The sequence below is a fragment of the Bison bison genome, unplaced genomic scaffold (genome assembly GCF_000754665.1).
Source record: "Bison bison bison isolate TAMUID 2011002044 unplaced genomic scaffold, Bison_UMD1.0 scf7180017864034, whole genome shotgun sequence".
NCBI classification, from domain to species: Eukaryota; Metazoa; Chordata; class Mammalia; order Artiodactyla; family Bovidae; genus Bison; species Bison bison.
In genome coordinates this window covers 6,350,424-6,373,755 of record NW_011494606.1, presented here as the reverse complement: position 1 = coordinate 6,373,755, position 23,332 = coordinate 6,350,424, and the positions used below count along the sequence as shown (strand labels likewise).

Sequence of the window (23,332 nt, the reverse complement as noted above, 5' to 3'; positions counted from 1 at the left end):
AAAATCACTACAGATGGTGACTGCAGCCATGAAATTAAAAGACGCTTACTTCTTGGAAGGAAAGTTATGACCAACCTAGATAGCATATTCAAAAGCAGAGACATTCCTTTGCCAACAAAGGTCCGTCTAGTCAAGGCTATGGTTTTTCCTGTGGTCATGTATGGATGTGAGAGTTGGGCTGTGAAGAAGGCTGAGTGCCGTAGAATTGATGCTTTTGAACTGTGGTGTTGGAGAAGACTCTTGAGAGTCCCTTGGACTGCAAGGAGATCCAACCAGTCCATTCTGAAGGAGATCAGCCCTGGGATTTCTTTGGAAGGAATGATGCTAAAGCTGAAACTCCAATACTTTGGCCACCTCATGCGAAGAGTTGACTCACTGGAAAAGACTCTGATGCTGGGAGGGATTGGGGGCAGGAGGAGAAGGGGACGACAGAGGATGAGATGGCTGGATGGCATTGCTGACTCGATGGACATGAGTCTCAGTGAACTCCAGGAGTTGGTGATGGACAGGGAGGCCTGGCGTGCTGCAATTCACCGGGTCGCAAAGAGTTGGACACGACTGAGCAACTGATCTGATCTGATCTGTTGCTCTTTTGTAGGGAAAACGCTGCATCCGAAACACACTATGAAAACAATGAAGTTTTATGAGGTTTTGAAGTCATCTGCGTCTTCTGCCTTGTATTAAATATGGAAAATGAAAATTTATCTGTTTTTTTCTATAAAATGATCTGCCATGTAGATAATGTTCAAGTAAAGAATTCAATGCGTACACAAAATGTTGTTATATGATTCCATTTATACAAAGTGTCCATTACAGGCACATCTGTAGAGAAAGAAGTAGATAAGCAGTTGCCTAGGGCTGGGGAGGGTGTCTGTGTGTTTGTATTTGCAGGGATGGTAGAGGTAAGGGAGGGTAACTGCTAAAAGATACAGGTGTTTTTTGGAGCTACAACAATGTTCTGAAGTTGATTACAGTCATAGTTGTAGAACACCGTGAATATATTCATTGAATTGTACAATTTAACTAGGTGAACTGTATAGGATGTGAATTATATATCAATAAAGTCATTACCAAAAAAAAAGTCTCTTGGTAGTCTCAGTATTTCTAGTTTATTCACAGTTCAAACAAAGGTTAAGAAAACACTGGTCACCCAGGGCCAAGACCTGGTGATGAAATAATCTGCAATTCTTACAAAATTAACGTCAAAGATGGCAGCTGTTCTCCCTTAGGTATGTGCCACCAAATAACTTAATTATATTGTAACTACTTCCCTGCTAGAAAAAGTACATGGCTAATTAAATATCAAGAAATGATACTTTAGAAAAAACATATTTCATAATCTCTGAACTTTTAAGGTGATGAAATACATTATTCTATTCCATGGGCTAGTATTTATAAGTAACTTTTTATTTGGGGGTTAATTTTAAAATGAGTATTTTTCAGAGGATATTTAAAGCTAAAAAACAATCGTTTTCATAAACTATAGACATATGTACTCATTTATGCATTAACAGTTGTACACACTTGATCACAGTTAAGTGGATATGCAAAATACCAAACACTATTGTAAAAGTTTTTCTGTGTTCTTCAAGAACTTTAACCTAAATTTTAAGTAAAAGAAATTTAATAAGAAACAATTAGATGAGAAGTATTTCCATCAACATTTGCAATTTTCCCTAGGAAAGAGAGAAAATACTTGAACGCTATTTTAGTTTACACTAAACATTTAGAGAAACACAATGAAGTTTTACTTGCCTTAGTGGAAGAGGTGAAGAAACAGGCTGACTGAGGATCAGATTATCATGTGGTGATAACTGAAAATAAATATGAAATAAAGTATTTCAAATATAAAGATTAACTTTAAAACACCACCTTCCAGTAAAAAAAATTTCACACACACATATATAGATGATGCCCATAAAGTTTCAATATTCCCATGCACCAGGTATAGGAATCGTCTAAACCACTTACTAAGATCCTAAAAAGTATGTCCTGATGACTTGTCCTGATGACTGCCCTAACTACTAATTCTTCTTACTTTAAACCATATTCTTTTATTCTGTTCCTCAACATTTCCCTGATGCCATTTTAACAAACCTGCATTGAAAGAATACACTGTTCATTTAATATCATAAAACCAGGGTTAGTTAATCTATGGCCTCAGGGCAAATCCACAGACCACCTGCTTTTACAAATAAAGTCTTACCAAAATAGAGCCATGCACATTTGTTTACATGTTACATAGAGCTGCTTTTGTGCAATGAAAGTGGAGCTGAGCAGTTTTCAGAGAGACAACACAGCCTGTAAAGTTTGAAATATCTACTGTTTGGTCCTCAATAGAAAAAACTTGCCAACTTCAGCTATAAGATAAATCTTTTATGTGTATGCAACCTGAATGTGCTATATATATATATATTCTGGCACTAAATATCAAGAAGGAACTTGGGATGATATGTAGATATGCAAACTATTTACAATGCTTATCAAAATGATATTTTTCTAGACATTTTATCTGTATCAATATATTAATACAATTAATCTACATTTTAAATTTTATGCATATTTACAGAAATCTTAAATATCTATTTATAAATGATTTCTAATTTTGAATGATAGTCCACTAAGGGTTATGATAAATACCATAAGGCACATACAGAGATAATACATGAAATATTCTCTCAAGATCACTTCAAAAATAATGCTTAAATAGATTAGAAAAACAACTTACATATCAAGATTATAAACAAAAAAGAAACATAAACAAAAAAGGAAAGATAAATTCAAGTGGGACAAGAGATGGGGAAAATAATTTGTGTTCACTTTAAACTTCCCGTCACAAGGATGTGAGCAATTCTTCCTGCAATTAGGAAAACACACAACTTTTTCTTTCATCTATTCTAATACATTTAACTTAGGGAGTAAGTGCCAAAGGCAAAAGTTTTAAATACCAAGAATAAACTTAGGAAAGCAGTCCCTTTTTATGTGTTCAAAATGTCTACTGCTGTCTACTTCTTCAAGTCTACAACCCTTTATCTAAGAGGAAACATTAGATGTTGGCTGAGAGGCAGTTAATAAAATCATAAGGGTCCAAACTCCAGCATGAAGCAGCATCTGGTTCTCTTTTGATTCCATTTGATGTTTCTTTCCTCTTATAAAACTGTTATACTTAGGTTACATTTTGACAGAGTCCATAATCATTCAATAGAGCACTTACATCAAGAAAATCTTACCTGAACTAGAATCCGTGGTCTCTGAGGAGATGGAAAAGGAACTTTATGCATAAAATGAGAAATATGCCTAAAAACAAACAAACAAAAACCTAATTGATTCCAAAGAGAATGCCATATGCTATAAAGGTCAACATGTCACCACAAGTTCATGTTGAGTCAAAAGCTCTGTGTACCGATAATTTCGAAATCCCTGCTACCACAAAAACAAGTGAACAAACAACCAAAATCATTTGTACCATTTAAGTCCCTTCTGAATAAACCCAGCCCCCAAATTTTCATATTAATACTCTCTCATATCCAGTAATAATTGTGTCATTAATGTCTCAAAAGCCACTGTAAGTTCTACCTTATGTGGACATTACCAAAGGAGCTAATTCTTGTACTGCAGTACACTTATTTTTAGTCAATTGCTCATATTTTAAAAATGAAGCAACCATTGAGTATTTCAGAAAAATGAAGGAGTTTAACTATTTCTAAAATAAGAATAATATACTTTCGATTAACAATAGGTTAAAAATTCTATTGCTGATTTTTTGGGCTTTTTCCCCAGATGAAGACAGATAAAAAGATAGATTGATGGGTTTTGTTTTGAACACCATGGAAAAGGAAAAAGGAAACAATAGTAAACAATCATTTTAAAGAAAGAGTTATTTTATTTCTATATTACTTGTAAACTATTTCCAAATCATCTTGGCCGCAGAACTGAGATAATTTCATCTGGATAGAAAACATCAGAAGAGCATGGTATCTAAAATATCTAAAGTGAAAGTGAAAGTGCTCAACTCTTCGCGACCCCATGCACTGTAGCCCTCCAGGCTCCCCTGTCCATGCTATTTCCCAGGCAAGAATACTGGAATGGGTTGCCATTTCCTTCTCCAGGGGATCTTTCCAGCCCAGGGGTCGAACTCAGGTTTCCCGAGCCACCAGGGAAGCCCAAAATATCTAAGTTCAGTTCAGTTGCTCTGTCGTGTCCCACTCTTTGAGACCCCATGGACTGCAGCACGCCAGGCCTCTGCATATCTAAAATGATATCTAAATGATATCTAAGATATCTAAAAACAGTAAGGAATAAAATAAGCCCAGATTATATGTAAAATAAGAATCACAAAACCTTTAAAAAAAATTCCAATTAGGATCTCCAAACTTCACAAGATATTAAAAAATGAAACATTTCTGTCATTTTGTCAGAAATAAAATTATCTAAAATAACAAAACTGTAGATCTAATTGGGGCTTTCCAGATGGCTCAGTGGTAAGGAACCCGCCTGCCAATGCAAGTGATGTGGGTCGGGAAGATCCCTTGGAGGAGGAAATGGCAGCCCCACTCCAGTATCCTTGCCTGGAGAATCCCATGACAGAGGAGCCTGGCAGGTCACATTTCATGGGGTCGCAAAGAGTCAGACATACTGAGCAGCTGAATACAAACACACACACAGTTATAGTAAGAGAAATATTACATAACTGAATCAACCAAATCTTTTTTTCTCTTGAAAAATTTAGTTTCCAAATAAAACCCATTCAATTACCAGTACAAATATACCATACACAGTGGAAAGAGCTGCCAAATTTTGAACCGAGAAGGCTGCTAACTTACTTCTCAATTGGAAGGACGTGAGGTCCAGAGATGGAATAACGATATAGAAAAGTCAAAAACTTCCTGAATGCGTCAAAAAAAGGCCAGTGAGAGAGAAGACAGATGCATTTATTAGTGTGAATTGTCTTGGAACTATCAGACTTCTCATTTGCTGATGATGCTAAACCCAAAAGAAATCTCTGTTTTTCTGTGAGATTCTCCTCGGAGTATGGTTCATAAAACTGAATAGCAGCACCATAGACCTGGAAAAGAGATAATATATTTGATAAATACACCTTATATCATTTATTCAAATCACATTATTGGTTAAATATTTAATGGATGAGCTATTATGAGCCATTATATGCCTATGAGGCAGGCAAGGTGCCAGGTACCAGAGACAGTGGTGAAGAGACATTGCTCTTGCTTTCTTGAAGTACATTAAAACATCGATGACGACAACAACAAAACTACACAGTGCAACTGTTGGGTCCCCTTATTACTGGAAAACAATATGTTTAATTAAGTTTTTTCATAAAGAGTGACAGCAATTGTGTTGCTATTCTCTATAAGAAAATGACTGAAAACAATGAGTTGGCCAGAAAGTTCATTTGGGTTTTTCTGTAAGATGCTACTGAAAAATCCAAACAAACTTTTTGGCCCACCTAATAATTATTTAGTAGAGAGCAGGACAGAATTTTAGATAAGGAAATACAAATTTCAACTTCAGATAATTCACTGAATTTCTCTAGACCTCAATTTCCCAATATATAAAATGAAGATATTGCACTACAAGATTATCAAAGTCCATTTCAACGACCTTAATAGGCTATGGTTCTAAACAGCACTGCATATTTAATAAAGTCTTCAGTATTACTTTAAAACTTTTGTAACATAGAAAATGAAGCAATGCAGGATCATCATTTGATAATGAAAAAAATCTTTGGCCGTATCCACAAGAAAAGCATTTGGATATGTGAGACAGACTGAAAATTTTCTTTTCCTATGTCTCCAGATGCAGTTATTTTAATGTGAAAGAGGTGCATATAATCGATCCAATTTAACCAGTTATTGTTTCTATTGTTACTGCATATAAAACTTAAGACTTGAAAATGTACAAGAAAACTGCAGATATCATTTGTTAAACACAGAGTACCTTTTCAGCTGAGGCTCCAGTTAACACGAATGTAGAAAATACAGGGAGGGGGTATTTGCTATTTGATGGCCAACATTCAATAGTTGCGCCCATTGGTAAACAAAACAGGGGAACAGATTCTGGGAGTGAGAATGACTCGTAATCTTCTTGAGGGTATCTACAAATTAGACCTATAAAAACAATAATAAATATTAGCTCATCAGCTCTTGAATTTAGCAGCTCATAATTTGAATGATGCTAAAATGCTTTATTATTTAACACATCTGGAAGACTAAAACACTATATATGTTCACCAAGTAACTCTGAATGCTTTAATAGGATTCAAGTGGATTTTAATTCTTAAACTAGTCATATTAACTACTTAATATTTATCAAGCTTCATCCACAAAGGCTAGTAAGGCAAACAGGAAAAGACTATTCCCTGGTAGCTCAGACAGTGAAGAATCTGCCTGCAATGCAGGAGACCTGGGTGGGGAAGATTCCCTGGAGAAGGGAATGGCAACTGACTACAGCTTCTTGCCTTGGAAAATTTCATGGACAGAGGAGCCTGGTGGGCTACAGTCCATGGGGTCGCCAAGAGTCAGACATGACTCAGCAACTAAGCACACACAAAGAAACATACACAAATATGCACACACTCCTAAAAAAAAAAAAATCCAGACTTCCTGGTGGCTCAGATGGTAAAGCATCTGACTACAATGCAGGAGACCCAGGTTCGATCCCTGGGTTGGGAAGATTCTCTAGAGAAGGCAATGGCAACCCACTTCAGTACTCTTGCCTGGAACATCCCATGGACAGAGGAGCCTGGTAGGCTACAGTCCATGGGGTCGCAGAGTCAGACACGACTGAGCGACTCCACTTTCACTTTCCTAAAAATTCATTTTGTGTTCACACAACCTTACAGCATATAAACATACTATTTTGGGAGGAAATTTTCAATATGCACATATTCACTTTACTAGTTTTTGATAGTTTTACCTTAGGGTTTTTTTTTTTTTGACACATTAAAACAGATATTCCATAGGACTATATATATATATATGACTTCTAGCATAAATACAAGAAAAATTATACATAAAAATAGAAGTCACATGTTTACAATGTCTTTAAAACAGTATCAACTTAAGCCCAGCTTCTGAATAATCTCAGATTATAGGAAAACAGAGTTTCAAGTGGTATATGATTTTATGTTAAACAGACTAGTTGACAAAGCAGTCTAGGTATCTTCTACTTAACAAACCCTCAAGACCAGACTCTTTTACTGGATTTTGTGGGTCTAGAAACAGTAATAGGTTTCCTAAGCTTGAATCCTTAAAGTGGAAACCATCATGAGACAATGTTAAAAATAAAATGACAAACTGGGAATATGAGTGGTTGGTCTGCCACTAATAGCTGTTTGACTTCGGACAAGTCGTGTACCTAGAGGTCTCCAGTTTTCTCATCTATAAAGTGAGATGAACTAGATATACTGAGGTCCAAGGCAATTCTAAAATTCTCTAGTTATATGCTGGTGCTGCTGCTGCTAAATCACTCAAACATGTCTGACTCTTTGCAACCCCATGGACCACAGTCTGCCAGGCTCCTCTGTCCATGGGATTCTCCAAGCAAGAATACTAGAATGGGTTGCCATGGCCTTCTCCAAATTATATGCTAGCCAACCAGTTGATCTCATGAGGATTTACACTTAACTGTCCATTACTTTCTCAAGTCATGAAATAATGGTATAGCCTTTAAGAAACTACAGAAACAGCAATGAACTGTGGATCCTAGAAAATCACAGGCAGAAGAAGGTAGGAGTCTAGAGTACTAACTTTAAAATTTTATTTTTTGAAAAGCTGAATCAGCTTTCTTGTAAATAACTTGATATTTTGAGGCTTTTGGCAACTGAAAATTTCAACTATGCATTATAAAATTATAAATTATTTATAATATTTCTGATTATTTTGAAATATAATTACATATAAACTACAGACTTGACTAAATTTAATATAAATATTAGGCTTCCCAGGTGGCGCCAGGGGTAAAGAATCTGCCTACCAATGTAGGAGACACAAGAGATTCAGGTTAGATCCCTGGGTCAGGAAGATTTCCTAGAGAGGGAAATGGCAACCCACTCCAGTGTTCTCTCCTGAAAAATCCCACGAACAGAGAAGCCTGATGGGTTACAGTCCACGGAGTCACAAAAGAGTCAGACATGACTAACGTTCACACAGTACAGTAGCTGTATAAATATTAAGGAAACTAATTCAAAAGGAACATAAATATTTTCCTCACATTTTCTGAGTTAAGACTTTAAGAGAATGATATCTACTTATTATTTACTTAAACCTATTATTTTAAAAAAAACCTTACCTTCTTTTAAAATTAATATTCCACTAAGCATCCAATAACGTATGGATAAAGACAAAACAATCAAAAGACGTGTGTTATAGTCTCAGTCCTGACAACGCATTTTAAGACAGTTTTTTTTTCTTTAATCTTATTGGTCCCATAATACATTACATATTAAGTATTCCATGAAAAATTATACTTACCAGCTTTGTAAGATATAGTGTTAGTCTTTGCCACTGATTTTTTATAACATAAGTATACTGCTGATCCCCACTGAATTTGAAAAAAAATAAAAGAAATATCATTAAACTTTAAAAAGGCAGTAACTTAATAGAATCTCTTTGATTTCTGCAGTATGTAATGATGGATTTCTTTTTATTTTCAGTTGGTTATTTTGCTGGCGTTTTATTGGAGTTATTGCCCAATTTTCTTTCAGAAATAAAATTTAATGTATTTTCTCCTTGCAACAGAAATAACATGAGGAAAGCAACTATTTAAAACAAAACCGAGCCACAACAATTTAGATTTTATTCCAAGTTCAAACTTTGGACAGAAATGAAAAACAAGAAATATCCACTCATGTGGATGTAGACCTTCCTTTTGATTCTACAGCACCTTTCAGATATTGCCAGATTTTTCACAGTTCTTTATACCAAACTCAAGAGTTGTAATTCGCCATATCCATTTCCCTATTTCCTATTCTGTCATGAATCTATTCCAAACCAGGTTTTAATCCCACCATTTTTTAAAAGAACACCTTAAAAACTTTAATGATACCAATTCTAATAGTCAATTCTTAGTCTTCATCTTTTTCAGTCTCTCAACAGATTTTGATATCACTAATGACCCCCTTCCTGAAACATTTTTCTTTCTTGGCTTTTGAAGCATCACACTCTCCTGGTCCCTCACCACCACATCTCTGGCCAGTCCTCAATCTCCCTTGTAGAATCCTCTCTTTTCCTGATCATTAAATGTGGTCTCTTCTTTACTTTCTCTAAAGGATCTCATCTGTTTGGTACCACACTTTTAAATAATAGCTATTTCCAAAAGAGTCTCAAATTCCTAGTCCCCAAAGGAGATGGAGAGACTGCGGGTAAAGCAAATCTGAGAGTAAAGGAGATTTAGACACAGTAAGTTTGGAAACATTTATTAGACATCCAAGTGTAGAGTCAAATGGAGGTAAGGTGAGAAGCCAGAAATGGATGTGTAACTTAGAAGACGCCACCATTGACAAGAGGTGATTACAGATACACTCACAAAACATACTTCCTTTAGGTTTCAACTCAAACGTCACTTTATTAGACAGCCCTCCTTTCATCACTTCTTATGCAATACCAAGTCTCCCTCTCCCTTCCTTGGTCCTCCTTATTGCCCCTCTCTTGTTGTTGCTGTTGTTTTCCTCCATACATAGCACTTACCACCATTTGGCATATAGCATATTTTGTTATTTATTATCTGCCTCTCAGCACTAGAATATAATAAGCTCCATGATGGTAGAAGCTTTGTTTTGCTCACTGCTGTATCTGGAGCACCCACAACAGTACCTATTATATAAAAAACCTATTATATAAAAATACTTAATAAATACTTGTTAAAGGAATGAATGTGAGGTGATGTGTTTGTGCATACATGATGGAGAGTGCTTGCATGGACCAGTCAGTACATGAGGACAGATACTTAGCACTGAGAACAAATATATACAAAGAAAATACACTTACTTTAAGAAATACATTTTAAAAATATTAAGAGACTACCATAAAAACACCCATTTACTCATCACCCAGCTTTAAATGTTAACAATGACCATATTTGCTTCCAATATTTTAATGTATAAACAAAAAAATTACAGATTTAACTAAAGCCTCATCTTCCATTCCTTTCTGTCCTCTGAGTTAACTATTGGCCTGAAGCTAGTGCATTTCATTCACATGCATTTTTAAAATTTCTACTATGTAAATATATACATCTTTAAGTATATATCATTATGTTATATGCTTTATAACTTTACATAAATGGTGAAGTGTTGAATACATGCCTTTATGGCTTGCTTTCTCACTCATCAAAATGTTTTTGAGAATTAGTAAAATTGATACAGATCTACTTTCTTCACTTCAACTGGTAGATAGTATTCCATTAATGAAACAATTTACTTTATCCATTCCCTTACTGAGGGACATTTAGGTTGCTTCCTCTCCAGGGTGTGGTTATGAACAATGTTGCAGTAAGTTAGCTCCTCACCCAGAAATTTCCCACTTTTTTAAACTTTTTTAATATGTCCCCAAGCAGATTAGTATGTTAAATCATACTTATTTGGACATTAAGTTATGCTTGTTACTCTGTTAGATTTTGATTCTAATAAAAATTTTAATATTTTCACATCAAAAGAAGGGATGTATAAATTCAAGTGGATATTATGAGTGTCAGCAGATTGGGCCTTTAGTTTTTTTGGTGGTAAAAATTTTATAAAAGGTCCTGTATAGCAAAGTCCCAACTCCAGTTCCTAATAAGCCAAATTTGTAAAGATAACAAAAAGCCTTCAGTAACCTTTGTGATGATAAAAGGAGAACTATATATGACCATGTGGATGTGGTGGAAACCAAAAGGAATATCCTAAAATAAAACACAAGGACTTAGAGATAAAGTCAACAACACCAATTTGGAGATTGGAAGAAAAGAGCCATGAATATAAAAACTAAATATGAGAACATTTTCTAAACTTTTTCTTATAAAAAGGTTCAGCAAAAAAGACAGTAGGAAGGGCTGTTGTTCTTAAAATACTTTAAATGTTTAACCCATAAAATATCCATACTGTGGTTTGCCATGGCAAAAACATTTCTTCTGGAATTACGTACATGATTTAACTATTTGCTTGGTTAATAACTCTGCTTTTCTAAGTAAACTTGCTAAATCAAGTACTGACATTCTTGAAAGGCTGTAAAACAAGAACCATTTGTACAGAGTATTAAAAAAAATACTCTCAATGAGTCAAAAACTGAGGGAAACGTCCAAATTAGTCCAAACGTTTGCTGTGTGCATCAAAGCACCAGGTCTAAATATCCTTAACTACACATTTTCGCAGTTTTGGACAACATGACATTCTTAAATTCTCTTCCAGCTCTAAAATATTATCATTCTATTCTAAACAATCAAAGTCCAAATCACTTAGGGCTTATGATCCAAAGCTTAAAAACTAGTCATTCTTGAAAACTTTTCCCATAAACTTTTAATGGGAGGTTGGAGAAGTAGGGGAAATATATTTTGAGACCAAAGTTGTCAGCCTGGTAGAAAAATCATGTAGGAATTTGAAGAAAGACTCAATATCCATTTCCTCATGTTCATTAGATTGGTTTCATTCCTTTTTTTTTTTTTTCTTCAGTTTTGTTTTTTAGGTTTATTTTCTCCTGGTTTCAAAAACTAGAAGATGCTTTCATTCAACCTACCTAATCTCCCCAAACCAAGAATAATCTATAATATAACTATACTCCTGAGCATTATCAACACATCAGTAATTTATTCCTAACCATTTCCTGATTATATACACAATCAACAGATATGAAAAGAAGTTTCCTGCATTGCATGTCTATTTTAGTATTTCTGAAAGAGTTAGAAGTCATTGTATGTCTACTCTGAAGATCTAAATTTACTTTTACTACCTTATAGACAATAGAAACAGAGATTGTTAATAGATATAAACCACAACCCATTGCTTAAAAAAGACACCAACCACTAAGATCAGGACAGTTTCTCTACATTTAGGACTGATAACTAGATTTAAGAGTAAGGAAATAAACATCTAAGAGGTTTTTATTCCTATAATGTTTCTTAAGGGAACTAAGAGGAACTTAAACATTGGGCAAAAATAAAAGTTCTTCCTTACTGTATGTTAATTATATCTCAAAACTAAACAACAACAGCAACAAAAGAAAAGCTCCTTCTCAGTCATTAAATACACACAGAAGGGACTGAAAAGGCAGAGTTAACTAAGGAGTAATTAATAGCTAACTTTTGTATAGCACTTACTATGTGCCAGGCACTATCCTACGTTCTTTACAAATAGTAAACATTTAATCTTCACAAAAAGCCTGTGATAAAACACTACTTTATATTTGTTTCATGATGAGGAAACTGAAGCACAGAAAGTCAAAGAACCTGTCCAAGACATGTATCTGGAATGCAAATACAGCAGGTTAGCTGGAGTCCATTCTGTTCACACTAGGTTACACTCTCTCTCTCTTTTCTTTTATACTCTTCCAGGAGAGAATTAATACTCTGCCAACACTGGGACCAATACATCAGGGTAAGGAAAAACAGAAACTTATGTCTCTGGTTTTGGTTTCAATGTAACAAGTCTACCTTGAACACTTTGGTTAATAAGACCTAGTAATGGTTCCAAAAAATTTACTTTCAATCTAAAACGAGCAAATCTATAAAATAAAGGGAAAAATCACTAATGGGAAAATGGCAAGTATCTTTGAGCCTGAACAGCCTTGCTAAAACACTAAACCAAATTTGAAATGAGGTTAAAGCTAGACATTGTATTACAAAAAAGTTCAAAAACCCTTTCTGCCATCACTATCAGTACCATATAAGGCTTTTAAAACTTACTCGCTACCGTGACCTTCTTCCTGCACCATAATCTCTCCATTGTCACACTTCATCAACAAATCAAAATGCAAGGACGGGACAGAAAGTGGATAGAGGAGGAGGTTTCAGAAGTAACATCTCAGGCAAAGACCAGAAGCAAAAATGGCTTGGAATTTTCAAACTCCTGAGTGGAGTTGTGTGGTGACACCAGTATCACTGGAGATCATGTGTGCTTCCTGTTCAAGTATTCCTTCAGTTACATGAGCTCCAAGACCAAGCCCTGAGCCTTTGGAGTGGGAGTACTGACTCCAAGACCCTAGACTATCAGAGAACAAACCCAAGGGGGTGTCAAAAAGTGAGAACTCACAAAAAGGAAACCACTGTAATACAGACCCAGCATCACCCAACCACCAATAGCACCCTGTGAAGGACCCCTCATCTAAACAACAAATAAAACAAAAATACAAACCCAATCATCAGCAGATAGGATTATCACCTCACTCAGCCTTGCCCATCAGAGGAAAGAAAAACAAACAAAAACTCAACACAAAGCTTATCCTATATGAAACTTACACAAACCACTGGACCAACCCTAGCGGGCAAAAATCAAAAGGAAGAAAGAATTCAACCTTGAAGCCTGGGAAAAGGAGACCTCAAATACAATAAGTTAAAAAAAATAATAATGAAAAGGCAGATAAATACTACACAAATGAATGAACAAACTAGAAACACAGAAGTCCAAATAAATGAAGAGGAAATAGGCAAAGTACCTGAAACAGAATTCAGAATAATGATAGTAAAGATGATCAAAAGCCTTGAAAGCAAAATGGAGAAAATGAAAGCATCAATTAACAAAGACCTAGAAAAATTAAAGAAAAAACATGCAGAGACAAACAACACAATTACTGAGATTAAAAACACTCTGGAAGGAATCAATAGCAGAATATCAGAAGCAGAAGAATGAATCAGTGAGCAAGAAGATAAAATGGAAGAAATAACTTCCGAAGAGCAGAATAAAGTAAAAAGAATGAAAAGAACCGAGGATACTCTCAGAGACCTCTGGGACAATATCAAACACACCAACATTCAAATAATAGGGGTCCCAGAAGAAGAGAAAAAGAAAAGTTATGGGAATTGAAATTTTCCCCAAAATGGAAAAGGAAATAGTTAATCAAGTCCAAGAGGCACAAAGAATCTCACACAGGATAAACCCAAGAAGAAACACACAAAGACACAAACTAATAAAACTAATAAAGACTAAACACAAAGAAAGAATATTAAAAGCAGCGAGGGAGAACCAACAAGTAACATACAAGGGAAACCTCATACACTTAACAGCTGATCTTTCAGCAGACTGCAGGCCAGAAGGGAATGGCAGGATACATTTAAAGTTCTGAAAGGGAAAAATCTACAACCAAGACTACTGTACCCAGCAAGGATCTCATTCAAAATTGATGGAGAAATCAAAAGCTTTTCAGACAAGTGAAAGTTAAGAGAATTCAGTACCAGCAAACCAGCTGGTAACATTTAACATTACAACAAATGTTAAATGGACTTACATAGTCAAGAAATACAAGAGAAGAAAAAAGATCTACAAAATCAACCCCAAACAATTAAGAAAATGGCAACAGGAACATATATATGGATAATTACTTTAAATGTAAATGGATTAAATGTTCCAAGCAAAAGACATAGACTGGCTGAATGGATTAAAAAACAAGACCCATATATATGCTGTCTACAAGAAACCCACTTCAGACCTCAAGACACATATAGACTGAAAGTGAGAGGATGAAAAATATATTTCATGAAAATGGGAAGCAAAAGAAAGCTGGAGTAGCAATCCCTGTATCAGACAAAACAGACCTTAAAATAAAGAAGATTAGAAGAGATAAGGAAGGACGCTACATAATGATCAAGAGATCAATCCAAGAGGAAGATACAACAATTATAAATATCTATGCATCCAACATAGGAGCACCTCAATACATAAGACAAACACTAACAAACATAAAAGAAAAAGTTGACAGTAACACAATAATAGTAGGAGACTAACACCCAACTCACACCAATGGACAGATCATCAAAACTGAAAATTAATAAGGAAACACAAGTCTTAAATGATACATTAGATGAGATGGATCTCACTGATATCTTCAGGACATTCCATCCAAAGGCAGAAGAATACACCTTCTTCTCAAGTGCACAAGGAACATTCTCCAGGATAGACCACATCTTGGGTCACAAATCAAACCTCAGTAAATTTAAGAAAATTGAAATCATATCAAGAAACTTCTTCTGACCACAACGCTATAAGACTACATATCAATTACAAGAAAAACACTGTAAGAAACACAAACACATGGAGATGAAACAACACATTTTTAAATAACCAAGTGGTTACTGAAGAAATCAAAAGGGAAATAAAAAAATTTCTAGAAACAAATGACAATGAAAACAGAACAACTCAAAACTTAGGGATGCAGAAAAAGCACTCCTAAGAGGGAAATTTATAGCAATACAATACTACCTCAAGAAACAAGAAAAACATCGAATAGACAGCCTAACTTTACACCTAAAACAACTGGAAAAAGAAGAACAAAAAAACCCCCAAATTAGAAGGAATGAAATCATAAAGATCTGAGCAGAAATAAATGAAAAAGAAATGAAATAAATAATAGTAAAAATTAATAAAATTAAAAGCTGGTTCTTTGAGAAGATAAACAAAACTGAAAAACCTTTAGCCAGACTCATCAAGAAAAAAAGAGAGAAGAATCAAATCAACAAAATTAGAAATGAAAAAGGAGAGGTTACAACAGACAATGCAGAAATACAAAGGATTATGAGACTATTATGAACAATTATATGGCAATAAAATGGATAATCTGGAAGAAATGGACAGATTCTTAGAAAAGTTCAATCTTTCAAGACTCAACGAGGAAGAAATCGAAATTATGAACAACTCAATTACAAGCACTGAAATGGAAGCTGTGATCAAAAATCTCCCCAAAAACAAAAGCCCAGGACCAGATGGCTTCACAGGAGAATACTACCAAACGTTTAGAGAAGAGCTAATGCTTATCCTTCTAAAACTCTTTCAAAAATTACAGAGGAAGGAGTACTTTCAAACTCATTCTACGTGGCAACATCACCCTGACACCAAAACCAGACAAAGACAACACAAAAAAAGAAAACTACAGGCCAATATCACTGATGAACATAGATGCAAAAATCCTCAACAAAATTTTAGCAAACAGAATTCAGCAACACATCAAAAAGCTCATATACCATGATCTAGTTGAGTTTATTCCAGGAATGCAAGGATTCTTCAATATTTGCAAATGAATCAATGTGATACACCATATTAACAAATTGAAAGATAAAAACCATATGATAACCTCAATAGATGCACAAAAAGCCTTTGACATAATTCAGCACCCATTTATGATTAAAACTCTTCAAAAAGTGGGCATAGAAGGAACCTACCTCAACATAGTAAAGGCCATATATGATAAGCCTACAGCAAACATTATTCTCAATGGTGAAAAACTGAAAGCATTCCCCCTAAGATCAGGAACAAGACAAGGGTGTCCACTTTCATGACTATTATTCAACATAGTTCTGGAAGTCCTAGCTACAGCAATCAGAGAAGAAAATGAAATAAAAGGAATCCAGATCAGAAAAGAAGAAGTAAAACTCTCACTGTTTGCAGATAACATGATACTGTACATAGAAAACCCTAAGGATAGTATCAGAAAATTATTAGAGCTTATCAGTGAATTTAGCAAAGTTGCAGGACACAAAATCAATACATAGAAATCACTTGCATTACTATATACTAACAATGAAAAATCACAAAGAGAAATTAAGGAATCAATCCCATTCACCATTGCAACAAAAAGAATTAAATATCTAGGAATAAACTTACCTAAGGAGACAAAAGAACTGTACACAGAAAATTATAGGACACTGATGAAAGAAATCAAAGATGATATAAACATATGGAGAGATATTCTATGTTCCTGGGTAGGAAGAATCAATATTGTGAAAATGACTATACTACCAAACGCAATCTACAGATTCAGTGAGATCCCTATCAAATAACCAATGGCATTTTTCACAAAACTAGCAGAAAAAATTTCACAATTCATATGGAAACACAGAAGACCCCAAATAGCCAAAGCAGTCTTGAGAAATAAGAATGGAGCTGGAGGAATCAACCTTCCTGACTTCAGATTGTAATACAAAGCTACAGTCATCAAGACAGTATGGTACTGCACAAAAACAGAAATATAGACCAATGGAACAAGATAGAAAGCCCAGAAATAAACCCATGTACCTATGGGTACCATATTTTTTACAAAGGAGGCAAGAATATACAATGGGGCAAAGACAGCTCTTCAATAAATGGTGCTGGGAAAACTGGACAGCTACATGTAAAATAATGAAATGAGAACACTTCCTAACACCACACTCAAAGATAAACTCAAAATGGATTAAAGACCTAAATATAAGACCGGAAACTAAAAAACTCTCAGAGGAAAACATAGGCAGAACACTCAATGACATAAATCAAAGCAAGATCCTCTATGACCCACCTCCTACAGTAATTGAAATAAAAGTAAACAAGTAGGTGGAGAAGGAAATGGCAACCCACTCCAGTATTCTTGCCTAGAGAATCCTGTGGGCAGAGGAGCCTGGTGGGCGGCTGTCCATAGGGTCGCACAGAGTCAGACATGACTGAAGTGACTTACCAGCAGCAAACAAGTGGGACCTGAAAGCTTTTGCACAGCAAAGGAAACTATGAGCAAGGTGAAAAGACGACTCTCGGAATGGGAGAAAATAATAGCAAATGAAACAACTGACAAAGGATTAATTTCCAAAATATATAAGCAGCTCATACAACTCAATACCAGGAAGACAAACAACTCAATCAAAAAGTGGGAAAAAACCTAAACAGACATTTCTTCAAAGAGGACATACAGATGGCTAACAAACACATGAAAAGATGCTCAACACCGCTCATTATTAAAGAAATGCAAATCAAAACTACAATGAGATATCACCTCACACGGTCAGAATGGTCTGACCATTAAAAAGTCTACAAACAATAAATACTGGAGAGGGTGTGGAGAAAAGGGAATGTTCTTGCACTATTGGTGAGAGTGTAAATTGATACAGCCACTATGGAAGATGGTATGGAGATTCCTTAAAAAACTAGGAATAAAACCACCATATGACCCAGCAATCCCACTCCTAGGCATATACCCTGAGGAAACCAGCATTGAAAAAGATACATGTATCCCGTTGTTCATTGCAGCACCATTTACCATAGCTAGAACATGGAATCAACCTAGATGCCCATTGACAGATGAATGGATAAAGAAGCTGTGGTACAAATACACAATGGAATATTAATCAGCCATAAAAAGGAACACATTTGAGTCAGTTCTGATGAGGTGGATGAACCCAGATGGTAGATGAACCTATCTATTATACAGAGTGAAGTGAGTCAGAAAGAAAAAGATAAATATCATATTCTAATACACATATATGGAATATAGAGAAATGGTTCTGAAGAATTTGTTTACAGGGCAGCAATGGAGAAACAGATATAGAGAACAGACTTATGGACATGGGCAGAGGGGAGGAGAGGGTGAGATGTATGGAAAAAGTAACTTGGCAACTTACATAACCATATGTAAAACAGATAGCCAACAGGAATTTGCTGTATGGTTCAAGAAACTCAAACAGGAGCTCTGTATCACCCTAGAGGGTGATAGGATGGGGAGGGAGATGGGAGGGAGGTTCAAAAGGGAGGGGATATCTGTATACCTATGGCTGATTATTTTTTAAGAAATAAAAAAGAAAAAAATGCAAAGATGGCATGAAAGAATAGGGCATTTTGTATATGAATGGCTGTTGGCAAGAAATGGTCATCCAAGTAGGGATCACATAGCTGCAAATAACTCTTAGGATACAACTGAGATATTACAGATCATACATAATGGCCTTAGACTACTGGAAGAACTTTGGCTTTTACTACTACTAAGAGTGAGATGGGAAACCATAAGGGTTGTAAGCCCAGGAGAGACATGATCTAAATTATGCTTTAAAAGGATCCTTCTTGCTGTGATGTGAAGAACAGGTTGTAAGAAGCAGAGGAAGCAGTGATCAGTTAAACCAGGGGTCTGGCAAACTATGGGCTGCATTCCACCCAAGCCCTGTTTTTGTACAACTGAGCTAAGACTGATTTTTATGTTTTTTAAAGATTGTTTTTAAAACAAAACGTGAATCTGCAACAAAGACTGTATATAACCTGCAAAAGTTAACTTATTATTTAGCCCTTTCTGCAAAAGTTTATCTAACTCCTGAATTGCAGTAATCCTGTTAAGAGATGATCATGGCTTGGACCAGGGTTGTAGCAATGGAGAAGTTGAAAAGTATTCAAATTGAAAATATGTTTTGAAATTAAAGTCAACAGAATTTACAGAAGAATTGAATGAGAGGTAGAAGATAAAGGTTAAGGATTACTCAGAGGATTCTTAGTCTGAGTAACTAGAAGAGTGGAATTCCCTTTTACTAGAGGAATAAGACTATGGGGATAAGTAGATTTGGAGAGGAACACTAGGAGTTCAGTTTTGGACATGTTATATTTGAGATGACCTATTTGATAAGATATCCAAGAAAAGAAAATGAATTCAAAAAATCCAGTGGGGACACAGAAATTTAGAATTAAATGATAAGATCATCAAAGAAGTGAGTTTAGATTATAAACATAAATGGTCTGAGGACTGACCCCAGTGACACTGTTGCATAGAAGTTAGGGAATTGGGAAGGAATCAGCAAAGGCTTTCCTGGTGGCTCAGACAGTAAAGAATCCTCCTGCAATGCGGGAGACCCAAGTTAGAACCCTTGGTCGGGAAGATCCCCTGGAAAAAGGAATGGCAACCCACTCCAGTATTCTTGCCTGGAGAATTCCATGGACAGAGGAGCCAGGTGGGCTACAGTTCACAGGGTCACAAAGAGTTGGACATGATTACATCTTCTTTTCTTGCCACTGTTTCAAGAAGGAAGAAGTGATCATCTATGTCTAAATGTACTGAAACATTAAGATGAAGCATTGAATCACTGGATTCAACAAGAGAAATCTTGGTGGAATGATAGAGACAAAAGCCTTACTGCAAAGAGTCAGAGTGAGGAAGGAGATGGAATATAGTCATCTCTTCTAAGACCTTTTATTATAAAGACAATCAAATGGGGGAATACATGGAGTGGGATACAAAGATCAAGAAGCTCTGTAAAGATGGGAGGTATTGTAACATGCTTTTGCAGGCTGAAGTAAATGATCCAGTAGAGTGAAAAACTGATGAGTCACAAAAAAGTAGGGAGGACTGCTGAAGCCATGGCCTCATTTCAAATAGGTGAGTTTATGGGATCTAGTGCACAAGTGGAGTGGTTACCCTCAGCTAGCGCGCTACTTTTGCAGTAAGGGGAAAAAATTATTTTTTTAATTAAAAAAAAAGAAAGAAAGCTTTTTGCACAGTTCTTTTTGAAAGTACAGCTAAATTACTTTCCTAAAAATAAAATATATGACATCTTTAAGAAATCTATTTTTTTAATTCAGTAATTGTGCCATGCTGTTTTCCAAAGATTTATTTTAAATTATGCTCTTTTCATGGGTGGCTAATTTTATCCATGCAGAAGAGTCACTTACCATACTGTTATTGAGATTCTTGTCAACTTTGCAGAATGTGTGTGGTGGACTTTCTCCTTTACTGGGTATAATAATACATATGTCTGTAACAGCCAACGTATTCTGAGTCATGTTTTCAGAGGCTCTTCGGTAAGTGATATAAATTCTTTGTGATGAGGTACTGCCGCTAATATTTGCAGGGCGTCCATAGGGAGTACTCTGGATAATTTCACACCCTTGTTTCAATCTTTCTTTCCAGTCATATAAAACCCTAAAAAATAAATTAGTACACAATTACAAAACACCCTCAAATATTAAAGGTAATATTGTCAGGAATCAAACTGATCCTTAAATGTAGCAAATATTACAACTGTACTGCAAGTTTGAATTGTACAGCCTCATATAAAGTTAAAGAACAACTGTTCTCCCCACTAAAAATTAATAATGTAAAGAAAACACAGATTAACCTCCGTGTTTATTGACATAAACCACAGAATGGCATTTTGCAGAATGTGCCAAGGTATTTTAATAGATAGATGGACAGATAACATAGATAGGTGTATGTATGTATGTCTCTAAAACCAAGCATCTTTAGAAAAAGCAAACTTGTATTTTGACCAAAGTTAAAAAAGTTTTTTAAGGCTTTCAAAACAGAAAATGACCTCAAATCTATCTGTCATCAAAGTATAAGTGAAAGTTTCCCCATTCTCCTTTATGGTAAAGTCATAAGTTTTTAATAATAGGCCAGGCATCCAATTCCTTAAATTTTCTAAATATTATTACATAAAGTACTTGGGAACACAAAGAAAACATCACGCTTGAATAATATTAGTTTATTCCCTCACACAATTCACTAATTTGGACTTTAACACTGTTTTTGACCTTAGCCAAAAAATTAAAAAATTTAAATTAAATGAAAAGTGAAGTGAAAGTGAAAGTCACTCAGTTGTGTCCAACTCTTTGTGACCCCATGGACAGTTCATGGAATTCTCCAGGCCAGAATACTGGAGTGGGTGGCCTTTCCCTTCTCCAGGGGATCTTCCCGACCCAGGAATTGAACCAGCGTCTCCTGCATTGCAGGCAAATTCTTTACTAACTGAGCTATCAGGGTAAAAATTTTATGCATTTGCTGTAAAAAATTATTATAGAAGGCAATGTCTCCAACATTAATCAGTATTACCTTTTATAAAATCCCATTATACAAATAAAGTGAAGTGAAAGTCACTCAGTCGTGTCCGACTCTTTGCAACCCCATGGACTGTATGGTCCATGGAATTCTCCAGGCCAGAATACTGGAGTGGGTAGCCTTTCCCTTCTCCAGGGGATCTTTCTGACCCAGGAATCGAACCAGGGTCTACTGCATTGCAGGCAGCTTCTTTACCAACTGAGCTATGAGGGAAAAAAAATTTTGACCTATTTTTGAAATGTAGTGCCAAAAATTGGTCAAATTCTTTCTAATGTAATTTTTAATTTCCTTTTTGTCTCAGCTGTCAGCAAACTTAATATTTTTCTTTTTTTTGACATTCTATTTTGAAAATTTAGAACAAAATTTGATGCTTAATTATAGCAGCTATGTATATCCCAACGTTAGCCTAACTGCTAACTCCTTGGTTTGATCTTGCTTTTTTCTTTTTTTAAACGAAAGTTTTATTAGAGGATAATTGCTTTACAATACTGTGCTGTTTTTTTTAAATCCTAAAAAATGGCATTGTCAACCTATTACATATGGAATGGATAAAAAAACAAAGAACTACTGTATAGTTCTATATACAATATTCTGATATTCTAATACAAGGAACTATATACAATGTTCTGAGACCATAATGGAAAAGAATATAAATGTGTATATATATGAATAACTAATCACTTTGTTGTACAGCAGAAATTAACATTATAAATCAACTATACTCACAAAAAAAAAAAAATTTAAAAGGTTATTTGTAACAGAGAAGTTAGACATCTGGATTTGAATTCCTACATCCTGGTACCAGCTGTATATCTCAGGTTGTTACTTAACTTCTCTGAGCCTTACAATACTCAGCTATAAAATTTAAAAATTTAACTCATAGGATCTTGGCAGAATTAGATGAGATTACAAGTAGGGTCTCCAAAATAATGCCAGGCACACAAATGCTCAACTGAAATCAAGAGAAGAAAAATACAACACAGAGAGCAATTTTTAAAAAACCACCACCTATCACCTCAAACTCTTAAAAGATACAGGAATATAAGTATATTTGATATATAAGCTACCTATTTTCTTTAATCAGGTATTGTGCTATTGTATATATTGCTTGTTTTGCTGTTTTATATTGCTGGGTAACTTTTCCTATTTAAACTGTAAGCTTTTTAAAGGCAACAGTGATGTCATATCCTCCACAATGACAAACATATGCGGGTAGCTGTAACAGTGGTTAATTTATTCTTTCCAGTTCACGTCCTTCCTTGTTGGAAAATCTTTTCTATGCTTGGAAATTTTCTCATCTTTAATTTAAGCAACTCCAACACCCGAACAAGAATCTGCAAAATTCCCTTCATTTTATCTGCAAGCCAGAATTCAGACAGTGATTAGTGATCATAGGAGCTACTTAACCTAATCTTTTGAAAATACAATCTAACAGTTGGCTTATTTTCCCAAGCCATTTACTAATTATGTAAGCTTCATATGAAGCAATATGGTAGCTGTTCTGAAGCCTACTTAAAATTACAGCAGTCGATTCATGAATTAGCACAATAAAGAATGAGTTTAATATAACTTACTGA

General features: G+C 35.1%; 1 protein-coding gene across 2 annotated transcripts in view; it reads right to left on the bottom strand.

Annotated features, from left to right (window-relative positions):
* DENND4A (DENN/MADD domain containing 4A) overlaps window positions 1-23,332 on the bottom strand; it is a 94,270-nt gene that overhangs the window by 58,091 nt on the left and 12,847 nt on the right. For both annotated transcript variants that reach the window (XM_010834551.1, XM_010834552.1), the window contains exons 3-8: window positions 20,591-20,840; window positions 8,493-8,562; window positions 5,959-6,128; window positions 4,824-5,065; window positions 3,231-3,297; window positions 1,756-1,814 (exon numbers count right to left, since the gene is read on the bottom strand). In XM_010834551.1, the coding sequence (XP_010832853.1) occupies window positions 1,756-1,814; window positions 3,231-3,297; window positions 4,824-5,065; window positions 5,959-6,128; window positions 8,493-8,562; window positions 20,591-20,840 (858 nt within the window). The remainder of the gene's footprint in view (window positions 1-1,755; window positions 1,815-3,230; window positions 3,298-4,823; window positions 5,066-5,958; window positions 6,129-8,492; window positions 8,563-20,590; window positions 20,841-23,332) is intronic.